Source organism: Vipera ursinii (genome assembly GCF_947247035.1).
Source record: "Vipera ursinii genome assembly, chromosome: 4".
Taxonomy (NCBI): Eukaryota; Metazoa; Chordata; class Lepidosauria; order Squamata; family Viperidae; genus Vipera; species Vipera ursinii.
Genome location: NC_139514.1, coordinates 88,250,890 through 88,265,741, shown reverse-complemented (window position 1 = coordinate 88,265,741; position 14,852 = coordinate 88,250,890). Strand labels below are relative to the sequence as shown.

At 42.7% G+C, this 14,852-nt stretch overlaps 1 protein-coding gene across 3 annotated transcripts in view; it reads right to left on the bottom strand.

Annotated features, from left to right (window-relative positions):
* Positions 1-14,414, bottom strand: part of MRPS9 (mitochondrial ribosomal protein S9) — a 45,450-nt gene extending 31,036 nt beyond the window's left edge. For 2 of the 3 annotated variants that reach the window (XM_083363021.1, XM_083363022.1), the window contains exons 1-2: positions 14,229-14,414; positions 8-190 (exon numbers count right to left, since the gene is read on the bottom strand). In XM_083363021.1, the coding sequence (XP_083219147.1) occupies positions 8-190; positions 14,229-14,318 (273 nt within the window). In that variant the 5' untranslated portion in view covers positions 14,319-14,414. The other variant, XM_083363023.1, reaches the window with a different exon arrangement.
* Between the last annotated feature and the right edge of the window lie 438 nt (positions 14,415-14,852).

The window sequence follows — 14,852 nt, the reverse complement described above, 5'->3', positions numbered from 1 at the left end:
TACTTACATCAATATCCTCTTGGGTAAAACTTTCTGGATCTTCTCCCATCATGTTCGCTAAATGTCTCTTTCCTATGTTGAACTCTTCAATCTGTTTTTTAATAAAAGATTCTGTGTACTGTATAGGTCCTGGAGGAACATTACTTTTCTTCTGTGATGCTGGAGTGGTAATGCAGATTAGCCTTACCATCTAGAAGAAAAAGCACAACGAAGCTTTTAAAAATAGTAACATTCATTAACATCTGAAGATACATGATACCACAATTCTGCTGAAGTTAAACAAGCCTTGGCTTCATTAGTACCTGCATGAGACTTTATCTGCATTTTTATGTATCACTCTGATTTGATGATGAAACGAAGAATATAATAAATACACTGTGCACACACACACATGCATACCGATGCATCTCACATACATATAAGGGAAATATATTACAGTTCAACCACAGGCAGACGCTGTGGAGCTGCTAAAGGATCACAAGTAACATTTTGGAGGGTTGAGGGAGGTAAAGTTTTGAAGTGACTGTTTTTTTTAAAGCTTCATGTCTTTTTTAAACTACATGTTTTGTCTTTTATCTTCTTTTATCTCAAAATCAGATAACTTAGTGTTACCATATCTAAATTGCAAAAATCTACATAGTCTAGATGGCCTAAAAAAACCGTTGCTAATTGCTGCCATTTAATAGTTATTTGGAGTTTTGCAATCTTTTTTGTCTCCTGTCATTGTGGACACAGGAATTCTCAACATCCATAAAATAGGGTTTGGAAGCTCTAAGTTGTCCACCTGAGGTCTAGACCAGAGCTTTTCAACCAGTGGTACGGGTACCACCTGTGGTACATTGGCACCTGGCAGGTGGTACACAACCATCCTAGAAAAGTGGTAGTGGGGGAGGGGAATGAGCTGAACCAGTGGCAGCACCACACAAGCCTGTGTGAGAGATGGCTGGATCTGCAGGGCTGTCAGGGCTCAGCGGAAGCGCCAGGATCAGCGCTTCTTTGGGGCTGTCAGGGCTCAGTGGAAGTGTCAGGATCAGCGCCAGGCTCCAGCTGGAGCTCGGCACTGTTCCTGGCACTTCTGCTGAGCCTAGAAGAAGCAGCGATCAGCTGGAATGTTGCAGCATCTCCAGGGTCTTGTGATTTACATTCAGATGCTTGGCAACTGATTCATATTTATGACGGTCAGTGTTCCAGGATCATGTGAAGTGACCAAAAACTGCTGCAACCACCCAGCAGACGGGGAGAATAAAAACGAAACACACACCCCCCACCCCACCCTACCCCTGCCAATCCTCAACAGAAATGTTCACAACAATGAAAACCTTGGACAGGAGGAAGAGCGCCGCCAGGCGGGCAGGCAGGTGTCTTGCTCGGCTGTGGCTTGGGGGAACTTTTTTCAGTGCCACTGTAACTTCGAACAGTTACTAAGTGAACTGTTGTAAGTCTAGGACTACCTGTACATCACTTTTTTTTCCTTTTTTTGGTCATTAAGTTTTTGACACCTTGCTAGGCAACTGGTGGTACTCGGATGTTGCCATATCCTAAAAGTGGTACAATGCATGAAAAGGTTGAAAAGCCCTGGTCTAGACCAAAGAAATTTTACTTTTGAGTTGGGAAGCTTATAAATCAAAAAAATAAATACCAAAATCCACAAGTGAGTAATATTTTTACTATATTAATAACAATCAAACTATCACAAAGTATACGTGGGGCAAAATTCATCTAACCACTGCTTGCTTAACAATGGAAATTTTGTGGTCAATGATGGTCATAAGTCAAAGTCATGCCAGTTGCCAAGTGCCTGAATTTTGATTACGTGGCCAGGGATGGGGGGAATCACTGTAATGGTCCAGCAGTTGCAATTCACTTTTAGTGTTGAAATCTCAATCACTAAACAAATAGTTAGTTGTAAGTCAAGAAATACCCATGTCTCTTATCTTCCCTCACTATCAAACCTCATAAAACAATCTATTCAGAAGAGAATCTGTTTGTACCTCCCCCGTATAAATGAGAATGCTAGGTTTGGTGAAAAGTTTTTTGTTAATAAAAATCAATTACATTGAGTATTGCAAAACCAGCATACAAATTTAAAAGACATTCCAGTACTGGCTTATTTGGACTTGCCCAAGAAAAAATGATACACATTTTTTGTCTTCTCCATGCTTGATTATTCAATATAATAAAGATTAAAACAATAGTATTTTGAATTAATTTAACATCATTAACAGAGTCCATTGGAATTGGGTAGCCAATAAAATTAAATAAACAAGCAAACAAAGGCTTGGGAAGCACATAGGCAAATATATCTGGAAGACTTTTAATGTCTGAGGAAGACCAACATGAACAGCTACTTTGAAAAAAAAATCCTAAAACACACTAGTGCTGTATAACATGTAGAAGTAAAAATTAGCTTTGTTGAAAAAAGTTCCTTTGCTTGTTATCAGCTTGAAACACTTACTAATAGTGTGTCCTACAGCAAATCCTCATTAAGAAATTCATCTGAAGTTTTTTCTGAAGCTAAATTGCACCAATCCATGTATGATTCAAATCTTCATATAAAATAATCCAATTCATATTGTTCGTATGAAAATATGTATTTCAATATTAAATATTATTTATGGACTTGAAATTATAGGAACCTAGTAACAGTAGTAATATTACTAGTAGTAAATTTTACTACTTTTAATAGCAACCTTCTAAGGCAAGCATACCACAAATAAGTGTGGTAGCAAGATTAATGATTGCTTGAAAAATACCTGGCATCTGCCTTTTAAATGAATTCTCATTAAGGGCTATTCTTTCCTAATACACTTTGTGTTTGGAACAGATGTCACAGTGAAACAAGTTACCATTTATTTTTGCAAACTGCCTGCCTCAAACACTAAGGCATGACTCATTTAAGTGGTCCTACTGAAAATAACTAATAATCAGGCAAAGTGTACCTGTGAGAGTTTGATAAGTATGTGCAGAGAAAGGAAAACTGTTGTGTGTATTGCTTCTAATCTAGAACACAGAAGCCTATGAGAGGGTAATAAGGGGTTTACTCAAGATTTTATTGCTGCTAAAAATCAAGATACTCAGGATGCCAAATGTCACCTCAACAGCTCAATCTATCACATATTTACTTTAGTGAGCAGCTATAAAAACAATGGACAGTTCTTGCACTGATTCTGCATTTCTTCTGAATTCTGGTATTATTTATTCTGAAAGAAGTTTAAAGGAAAACAATTTGTAAAATACAATCTCAGTAATAAATACCTGATGCAAGAATTGTATCACTTTTTTTTTAACTTGTCCTCCAGACATTTTGGAATACAACATTTTTAGTATGTTGGACATCAACTACTGTGGCTATATTAAAGCACCGAGAGCAGGGGTGTCAAACTGCCGGCCCGCGGGCCAGTTGCATCATGCTGAGGCTGCGCCCACTCTAGCTCCGGAAATGCAAAAAAAGTTTTGATACATCGCGACACGTCACGTGACGAATTTGACACCCGTGACCTAGAGGGTCTAAATCAAGGAAAGACGAACAGTAGAACTAGTGTTAGAAGTTTCTAACTTTTTTTACAACTTCAGATGAAGAATTTTGAGCATATTTTTCTACCATTTACCATATAGACCTAGATAGGCCATTTAAAAATCCTGATTCAGAAGCTGAACAATTTATTCCTTCTGTCTTAAAACCCTAGTGCATCATAGCAAGTACATTTCCTGCTCAAAACAATGATTCTCAAAGGCAGTTATCTTCCAGCTTTTGTGGAAGATGGCAAGATATGGCTAGACAGATTTGTTTTTCTTTTACCAAGATAATCAGTGGGTAAGACAACTGTAATTTCAATCAAGCACTCTGCCAAAAGAAGAGAAGCAGCACTGGCAAAGCAGTAATGGCTCAAACTTGGCAAAGAGCCATCTTCATGCACTTCTTTATTTGTCCTGTGTTCATATTAACAAAGCTTCTCAGCAGTCTAATTATTCTATAAACAGATTATTGAAGTTGTCTCCACGGAAAGACACAAGTGAAGAAAGCCCACAGAACTTGGAAGGTGCAATTTGGCTGCTATATCCAATAGATTAAGCTAAACAATTTAGAAAATATGCCCATTCAGCTCATACTTTTTAGATAGTACTGGACACATATCCATTTTATTTCCCTGCTCTGCAGAATTTTAAATATATCTTTTCCAATACAAATTAAATTGATTTTAATTGAGCAAATGTAAAAGTAAAGTTGCCGTATTTGCTAAGTATCACTTTAGGGAAACAGATGAGAGAAATTGATTTTAATTCCAGAAGGGTTGGGATTAGGCTTCATCCTAAAATTACATTAGGTGACATCAAACTTTACAACTGTATTGCTTAGTGGTGGAAATGTTGGTCCCACTTACCATTATTGAGAATTACTATATGACATTTCTTACTAGTCAATATAGAGGCCATGTACACATAAAAAAGGTAAAGGTTTCCTTGTTTCTAACAAGCTCTTATCCAGATTTTTCTTGTTAAAAATCAATAGAACTTGTAAATTTATCTTGGAATTTGGCATAAGGAATTTCAACTTCAGCAATATAACTATATTACTTATTTTGGAAATGTTGGTCCCACTTGCCATTATTGAGAATTACTTGTAGTATATGACATTTCTTGTAAGCCAATACCGTTTCCCTGAAAGTAAGTCCTACCCTCAAAATAAGACCTAGCTTAATTTTTTTGGGGTGGGCATAATATAAGCCCTACCCCAAAAAATAAGCCCTACTTTGGGGGCAAGGCACAAACCTAAAAGTCAAGCTAGGGCTGCCCCACACCCACTTTCCTGGCAGCCAGGCCTCTCACCGGCCCACTTCTTCTGTGGGGTCTTTTGCAGCCAGGCCTGCATTTCTCAGTCACAGGCTTTTCTAGAAGGCCACTGCATACCAATCCATAGTTCGGTACTCGGCTGCATAGGCCTTCCAATAAGGCCTGACTGTGAAATGCAGGCCGGAATGTAGCTGCAGAATGAAGCTGCTCCCTCAGCTGCAGAAATAGACCAGCTGGGCGGGGCTGTCAGTGCCGGAGGTGAGTATAAAAGACATCCCCTGAAAATAAGACCTGGTGCCTCTTTTGGAGGAGAAAAAAAGAAAAAAAAGACCCGGTCTTATTTTTGGAGAAATACGGTATAGAGGCCATGTACACATAAAATAAAGGTTTCCTTGTTGTTTTTAACAAGCTCTTATCTAGATTTTTCTTGTCCAGTCGTGTCTGACCGAGGTACATGGAATGCTGCTACCTTCCACCAAAGTCGTACCTATTTATCTACTTGCATTTGTATGCTTTCAAACTGCTAGGTTGGCAGGAGCTGGGGCAAATAATGGGAGTTCATTCTGTCGCCCACGCTCGGTTCTCAAATTGCCAACCTCCCAGGCGACAAATTCAGCATCTTAACCACAGCTACATCACTTTCAAGGATGTATCTTCAAGCTGTCACCTCTATTTTATCATAGGCCCACGGCTAAGGCAGTGTAAAGAGTGCTTTAAGTGTTCCATCATGGAAGAGTCGCCCTCATTGCATCCGCAGATAATCGCCTGGAAGAGTCGCCCTCATTGCATCCGCAGATAATCGCCTGGCCGCCCTGTTTAGGGTGACTCACTCACTTCTTAACCAGGAGGTGAGGGAGGATCCCTTGCAGGGACGGGCCGAGGAGTTTAGTCATCATCTGACGGACAAAATCGCTCAGATCCAGGCCGGTTTGGACTCTGACTGGGCGGAGTCTGACGTGGAAGAATCGGACGGTCTTGAGCATGTTATCTGGACTGAATTCGATCCTGTTTCCCCTGATGATGTGGACAGGATCATGTGGAGGCTGAGCTCCACCACTTGTTTGTTGGATCCGTGCCCCTCCTGGCTGGTTTATGCGGCTCGGGAGGGGACACGAGGCTGGTTCCAGGCAGTAATAACTGCTTCTTTGAAGGAGGGTGTCTTTCCCGCCACCTTGAAGGAGGCGGTGGTGAGACCCCCTCCTCAAAAAGCCTGCCCTGGACCCGGCTGTTTTAAATAATTATCGTCCAGTCTCCAACCTTCGCTTTCTGGCGAAGGTTGTTGAGAGCGTGGTGGCGCATCAGCTTCCTCTGTTCCTGGAGGAAACTGATTATCTGGACCCGTACCAATCGGGTTTCAGGCCCGGGCACAGCACAGAGACGGCATTGGTCGTGCTGGTGAATTATCTCTGGCGGGCTCGGGACAGGGTTGCTCCTCTGTCCTAGTCCTATTAGATCTCTCAGCGGCTTTCGATACCATCGACCATGGTATCCTACTGCGGCGTCTCAGGGGGCTGGGAGTGGGAGGCACCGTTTTACGGTAGTTCTCCTCCTATCTCCTGGGCCGCTCGCAGTCGGTGTTGACAGGAGGGCAGAGATCCACCCCGAGGCCTCTCGTTTGTGGCGTTCCTCAGGGGTCGGTTCTCTCGCCCCTCCTGTTCAACATCTATATGAAGCCGCTGGGCGAGGTCATTCGTGGTTTCAGGGTGGGGTATCATCAGTACGCTGATGATACCCAACTTTTTTTCTCCACCCCGAACCAACCCAGCGATGCCCTCGCCGTGATGTCCCGTTGCCTGGAGGCAGTCCAGGTCTGGATGGGGAGAAACAGGCTTCGTCTCAATTCTGCCAAGACTGAGTGGCTGTGCATATCGGCATCTCGGGCTAACCAAACTATTCCACCTTTAACGATGGGGGGTGAGGTGTTACCCCCCCCCGTTGATAGGGCTCGCAACTTGGGCGTCCTCCTGGACTCACGGCTCAATTTTGAAGATTATATAGGAGCCGTGACCAGGGGGGCTTTTGCCCAGGTTCGCCTGGTGCGCCAGTTGCGACCCTACTTGGACCGAGGTGCCCTACGCACAGTCACTCATGCGCTCGTGACCTCCCATTTAGACTACTGCAACACTCTCTACATGGGGCTGCCCTTGAGGATCACTCGGAGGCTTCAACTGGTGCAGAATGCGGCCGCGCGAGTTGTGATGGAGTTTTCCCGATACTCCCATGTAACACCTCTACTCCGTGAGCTACATTGGCTTCCGGTTGCCCTCCGGGTGAGATTCAAGGTACTGGTGATGACCTATAAAGCCCTAAATGGCTTGGGTCCAGGATATTTGAGGGAACACCTGCTGCCAGCATCAAGTTCCCTTCGTCCAGTGCGCTCGCACAGGGAGGGTCTTCTCAGGGTGCCGCCGGTAAAAGATTGCCGGCGGATAACACCCAGGGGGAGGGCCTTCTCTGTGGGTGCGCCTGCCCTCTGGAACCAGCTGCCCGTGGAGCTCAGGACTGCCCCTGACCTGCGTTCATTCCGCCGGGACCTGAAGACTTGGCTCTTTGAGCTCTCTGGCCCAGGCTGAGAATTTTAACTGGGGTTTTATTCTCAGGGATAATTTAATCTTTTTAATTTTCTTTTAACTTTTGTATTTGTATTGGTGTAATTTTAAAATGCCCTGTAAACTGCCCTGAGTCCTTCGGGAAAGGGCGGTATATAAATCTAATTAAATTAAATTAAATTAAAATTAATTAGAGTCATTTCTCATGATATGTCAGCATAAGACTTCTCATGTTGATATGCTAAAGCACATGGACATGGTTGGGGGCAGCAATCAGTTCAGATCCTATTGGTTCTGCAGGTCTACTGTGAGATGATCTCCTTGATCAGCTCTACTGGTGTTTTGCAGTACCATTTTAGTTGTGAAGGAGACCAGGATCCCAGTTGCTGCAGACACTTTCTTTGTACTTTATGTGCATTTTCCATAAAGATAACTTAAATGATTGATATAAAAGTGTTTGCTGCCTTAACTAACGGAGGGTGCAACTTAAAACAACTGACGGACATTGCACTTCATGACTTTTGCTCTAGATCAGATTTTCATTAGAGACATGTATATAAGGTGGTAGTCCAGGGAGCCTTCTTTAAGTGTTAGGGATAGAAGGTGGGAAGGAGGCTGGGAAAGTACAGGGAGCCCCTTTGCTCTGACAGCAAAGGAGACCAGAATCATGGCTCGCACAGCTACTTTATGCACTTTATTTTGAAGAGAAGGATGAACTATCCATCTACACACATCTACAGCAAAACCATCTTCACTTCCAGCATTTCAGCAACACTCCTCTAGTGCCTGTATTCAACTGTACAAATCCAAATGACTGCTAGATGGCAAGCAAGTCATAAAGGCATTCTAAGTCTTTGCTGTTGATATGATGAGTCCTGGATAGACCAATAAGCATTTTGGAAAAATTGTGTGAATGCAACTGACAGCACAGCAGCCTACAGCTCAATCCTATTTCCCAAATGTCTGAAGACCAAATACAACACCTAAGTAGCAGCTATATCTGAGTAACAGAAATCAGGTTGACCACAAGATTGCCATTATGAGAAACAAACCTTTGCTGCCATCTAGTGGTCAAAGGGCTAAAGGCAACAGCCCTTTAAGAGGGAACAGAATGCTGAAGACTGCCTTGATTGCATATTCAGGGCAACAATTTGTGGCAGTTTTTCCTGTGTTTGGCATTTGTGACTCAGGCTTTCTGTGGATTGACAGAATTTTGACAGAAAACTTGATGCAAAACTCCTCTTCAGACTTTTATTTAAACAGCAGCATCTAGTTTTATTTTCATGCAAATTCTTTTGCAAGATTATTTATAACTATATAGGCTAATCTTGGGTTCTCCAGCCTTCTCTTGGCCATTTTTAGTGATAAGAAGCAGAGAAGGGATTGCAGACTCAAACTGAGACATAAAATGCAATGACTGTTTTTCCTTGTTTTGAACTGTACAGCCTAAAGCTTTTCTAAGCATGTATATGTTTGCAAGACATACTCTTAGCTTTTTACAAGCATATCCATGCAGTTTTCTAAATAGTCTAATTCTACTATTTAGAATTAAGAAATGGATCAAAGATACTGGTTGATATTTTACTGGTTGCCAGTTACACTGGCAGCTAGCTTCCTCTGACTGATGAATCTTATTACCATCCGGAAAGGGTAGATTTTCTCCCAAAATACCTTTCTCTATTTTTGAGGCACTTCTCTGGATTGGCCCTCCTCTGCTTCTGATGTCCTCCACCATCTCAAGAAGAAAAAAAGGATCCAGTAATGTAACACTGCCCAACTCATTTTAGGATTACCAGCCAGGCATTGTTTCCTCAGACCAACAGTTGGTCTACATGACGGGTCTATATCACACTTTCAGAGAGAGAGGCAGAGAGATGCAAACGCGTCTCCACAGGAGAGGCAGCAAGGGCAGGAGACAAGGAGGAGGCGGCGGACTTGGTCTCTCTAACTCTCTCTCACACACACACAAACAGAGAGAGAGAGAGAGAGAGAGAAGGGGGAAAATAAGGACAGGGTCTGGCCTTAAGTGCAGGATGGCTTTAAGTGGCAGAGAGAGAGGCAGAGAGACAAGAGAGGCAGCAAGGGCAGGAGATGAGGAGTCAGCCTATGTCTTTTTTTCCTTTGCTTTGGCAGTGTTGACTTCTGCTCCTCCAATCCAGGCTGCTCCTCGTGGTCCCTGCCTGCCAGCCGCTGCATTCAACTTTTATTTGCTTGGTAGACTGGGGAGAGAGGCGTTCCCCTGCTTCTTTCCACTCCTGCCATGGCAATTTCTGAGAACGGGGAGCAGCTGCCAGCTGGAAAAGCCCCAAAAGCTTTCTTCCTCTCCCCGATCTTGCCTTTCTTGCTCGTCCCCTGATGTAGGCTTCTGCTGGGTTTCCTCAACCTCCCCCCGCCCATTTTATTTTAATCCCACCACCGCCTCCCTCTTTCACAAAGCCTCGGAAGATTTGCCGCAGCAGCTCCTTCTCCCCGTCGGCCTCTTCCTCCACTCCCTTGGAACCTTCACGCCCAAAGGCGGAAAGAAGAAAGTCCCAGAGAGAGAGAGAGAGAGCACAGGGCGGGGGGGGGGGGGAGAGCAGTCTTTTCTGAGGGAGGAAAAGCCAGGACGGCAGAGCTGTCCATAACAGAGGTGGACAGGGGCAGGGCTGGTGCACGTCTTGCCTTAGGCTCCACTCCTCAATCAAGCCTGTTGTTCTGTGCATGTGTGCGCGCACATTTTGCAGCTCCCAGGTTTTTTTTTTGTAACGGCGAGTGGCTCTTTTGCTGTTTCAGGTTGCTGACCCCTGGTCTAGATCATTGATGGCAAACCTTTTAGAGACTGAGTGCACAAATTGCAACCCAAAACCCACTTAAGTATCATCAGGTGCCGGGTGGGTGTGGCCCATTGGGTGGGCGTGGCTGTGGTGGTAACGGCAGATTGGGTGGGACTAAAAAGTTCAATCAATCAATTCCAACTTTGCAAGATTTTTTTTCCCCGCGAGAAGTTGAAATTGATTGAACCTTTTTTTTTTTTTTTTGCACACAGCAGTGGAGGCCTAAAGCGAAAAGGTTTCATAAAACCCAGCTGAAGACCTAGGACTGGGGCGACGGCGTGCGTACCCACAGAGGGCTCTGCGTGCCAGCTGTGGCACGCGTGCCATAGGTTCGCCACCATGGGTCTAGATCAGGGGTCGGCAACCTCGGCTCTTTTATGACTCGTGGACTTCAACTCCCAGAATTCTGGGAGTTGAAGTCCACGAGTCATAAAAGAGCCGAGGTTGCCGACCCCTGGTCTAGATCTACATTAGGTGCCTGCCACGACATATCAAGTCCTCTTCCAGTTCTTCTTCTCTGAGGTTCTCTGAATTTAAGATAGTACCTCTGATGCCAAAATGTTCTAATGGGAACTTTTTCTTCTAAGGAATTAAACACACTCCTTATTTCAGTTTCTCTTTATCAGCATACTAGCACAAAGCATTTCTCTGATGGATGCCCTGATAACCAGTAGGAATGTATGGCAAGTGAGGCACATCACAGTGAAGTATGAATTTCAGCCATGGCAATCCATCAATTATTGATCCTTTTAGCACTTTGTAGTACAGCTGTTCTAATGTGTGGAAAGTATACATTGTGGAGAACAGCAAGATTTAGGGAAACAGAAGCCCTTCCAGTTCTGGAATGGGAAGAGAACAAAGCAAGAATGGCCATGTGGATGACCCCAAAATGTATAGCTTTTCCACAATTTACCAATAATCCTCCCACCCGAAATTCAGATTAGGACTATTCTGGCAAAATTTATTTCTGATAACTTGAGGTGGATTTTAAAGTTATTTCCACTAGAATTTTTCCAGTTATCAATGTCCGATTGACTGGTCTGTAATTGTCAGGCTTTCCACATTAACATGGACTGCAAAGCAATAAACAAAGGTTCAGGGATCAAAGCTCCATATAGATTTACTATAGATAAGCTGTTATGAAAAAAACCCCTGGGCTATGTATCAAATGCAAACTACATTTACAATAAGATCAAGATTCCAATTCCTCTTTCTTCTATTCACAAGGTGTTAATAGACTAGAAATCATCTTCTTTTAAGTGAGACAGTTCTAATTGTCTCTTGATCTGACAACAGACAACTGATTTCAGATTTTTTGTGAAAACTGTCTCTTATATTAGTTTGTGCAATTTTTCCTCTTTTTGAAAATAATATTAAATATATTTATAAATATATACTGAAGCTTAAGTTACACCACTTCGTCTTGTTCTTCAGAATATCCTGGTGGTACACTTTTTGTCTGTTAGTTTATCTGGACCCTGTTCTTTGTGTTTTGTTTTCATTTTCTTTATGTGTCCTTGTTTTCAGATATTTGTGAAAGCATATCTGAAGGCACACTTTTTTCTTTTATAGAAATTACTTGCAATTGTATATCAGTATCATCTTCTTTATAAACTGTCACTCACCCTGAGCTCCTTTATTCATTATCTTTTCCTACCATTGGTTCCTACTTGTTATAATTCTGAATGTATTATCTATTTTTTAAACTCAATACACATTTGATTATATTCAACTTTCCCCTAGCATCAAGACCTCTAGCAAGGTCACTTTTCTCCAATATTCCTGCTACTTCCACTTTTTCAACTTAATCTTCTTTATTGATTATTTCTGTAAAGAACAGCTGAACCTATTTGTGCCTTCCTCTATTCCTTAAATCCAGAATAAGTCTTGGAAGAACATACTTGGTATGATTTTTCTCCCTATAATTTTCATTACTACATTTTCATGCATTCTTGAAAGATCTAAAATGTTTTTGGAAGTTTCTCTCCCATCTTTTCTTTAGTTGAGCAGGCAATGGTAGACACCACAATAGCATTACTTTTATTTGTTCCTTCACTTATTTTAACTCTGATAGTCTCTACAACATTGCCAAGTTCATATATTTGGATTTCTGAGCAGGAATGAATTATTTTTAACATATTTGCAAAAGTTCACCCTTTGTACTACTACTGTTCCTTTTGAACGAAGTGCTGTACTGTACGGTATATACCTGAACTGCTACAGGTACTCCTTGATTTACTAGTTCGTTTAGTGACCGTTCAAAGTGACAAAGGCACTGGAAAAAGTGACTTATGACCATTTTTCACACTTACGATCTTTGCAGCATCTCCATGTTCATGTGATAAAAATGCTTGGCAACTGGTTCAAATTTATGACCATTGCTGTGTCTCAAGGTCATATAATCACGTTTTACAACCTTCTGAAAAGCAAAGTCAATGGGAAAGCCAGATTCACTTAACAACCAGGTTACTAACTTATCAACTGCAGTCATTCACTTAATAACTGTGGCAAGAAAAGTCATAAAATGAGGCAAAACTCACTTAACAAATATTTAAATTCACAACAGAAATTTTGGGCTCAATTGTGGTTGTAAATCGAGGACTACCTGTATATTCCAGTCATAAGTGTCATCTAGTTTCCACTTTGATCTACTAAACCACATTTACTCTGTGTATTAAGATCTCAAGTTCAAGTTGATTATTTATCACAATTTGATCATTACTATATAATGTTGAATATAAATTGTATAACTTTACAAGCCAGTGAGGGTTTTTTAAAAAATATATATTTTTCACAGAATAGTTTTCGATTTCTACAATTCTACAATTCTTTGTGAAATTCTTACTTCACACATTTCATTTCTGGCCCCATTCACTTTTTAAATTCAGTTTAAAACTTACTAATCAGTCAGGCCATATTTGCCCAAACAGTTCTTTCTTGAGTGTCTTTCTGAAGTGTACTGTTTTTATTCATTCATTCTATTCATACAGTTGCCCATCTCACTTAACATGACTCTAGCCAGCTTACAACACACACACACACACACGAATATAAAAAGCAATAAAAATAGAAATACATAACAGCAGGCATAAACTAAACTATTATCCACACAACCAGGAGAAAGGCTGTAACTCATGCCTAGGGTCACAGGTTCAGGCATAAAGTTAATTTTCAAGGCTTTACAGAAGGCCAGCAGGGATGGAATAATCTAATCTCAGAGTAGAGTGATGTTCTAAAGGTAGAAAAGGGCTCTCCTTCTGGGCCCACCAGCCAACAATACCTGGAGCATGCATTTCTGCCAGATCAGGTTAGATGGGTAGAGATGGTCCTGTAAGTAATCTGATCCTATGTATGACACGATGGATTTTAAAGATAACAACCAGCACTTTGAATTGCACACTGAAGCACACTAGAAGCCAATGCAGCTTGTGCAGCAGTGATGCCACATGTGACAAGTAACTGGCACCCCTAACTGCTTGTGTCTTAGGAACCTCACAATTATTTCAGTCACCTGCCATGAATTAAGATTCTGTTTTTCTGCTTCCAAGCAAAGGTCTTCAATAGCTCCCGAGGTTTCTCTTAATGACATAGATTTCAAACTACCGATTTTTTTTAAAAAAAACAAAGACATGATAGAGCAGCGCAGAAATCAGACGCATTTATCTTCTGCAAAGTACATCATAACCTCTATTATCCCTTCGAACATTGCGACTAATCTGTTTTTAACTGATATTGCAGGTAGAGAAATCTGGGATCCCCTGTGACGTTTCTGCCTTCAACGGTGGTCCCCAAACCAACAATTCCTGAGACAAATGATTCCGATACTTCAGAAATACTGCCCCGCGCGCATGCGGACAGCCATATTCACCTCAGTTTGCCCCAGGAAGGTATTAAACCGGCGGCGGCTTGGAGTTAGGTCCCCTCACTCTGCTGCACCGCCGCCCCGACGTCAGACTTTTGGGGGACAGAAGCCAAACAGCCCAGAGCGCAGGCACGGCGGCTACATGGGAAAACGGCGCTACGACGCCTTCGGTTCTATGCGCGCGACAGCTTAAGCCCCGCCCCCGGACCTTACCTTCGACCCCACCGGCAGCTTTCTGGTTTTGACCGCTGTGCTCCAGCAGCGGCCCCCCGCCAACACGCGCCCAACCGCCGCGGTTGCCATGCTAGAGAAAACAGGGGGGGGAGGGGAAGAGGGAGAAGAAAACACCTCCCCACTTTCCTTGCTGTAGGCTTCAAAGCGCGCGCACGCGCAGTTCAAAAGACGCTAGATAGCGGGCGGGGCGAGGAAGAGAGGAAGGACGGAGACAAGAAGTCAATCACGTGACGCGCCTGCTACGTCATGCCTGGCTGGGTCTTCGCGCGCTCTTTAAAAGGAGAAATTGCGCTTCTACCTTCGTGAGGGCACGTTTTTGTGTCATGGGCGCATTCCGAGAGGAATTGCAGACGCTGCACACACACACACACAAAACCTGATCAAAATGCCCCCCTTCCTTTTAGGCTCTTTTTCCTTGTGTGTTTCGCTCTTTTTAAAAAAGTGATTAGGGGTTGTGTTTCAGCGAAGCTGCAGGGTTTTGTTTTCTGACCTTCGGCGTCAGACAAAACTATTTACCTGAGCATACCTCTCCCATGGAGGTCCATTGAGGATTAGAATAATTTTGCAACATCTTTTTTTTACTCAAGCTTTTATTTCTGTTGT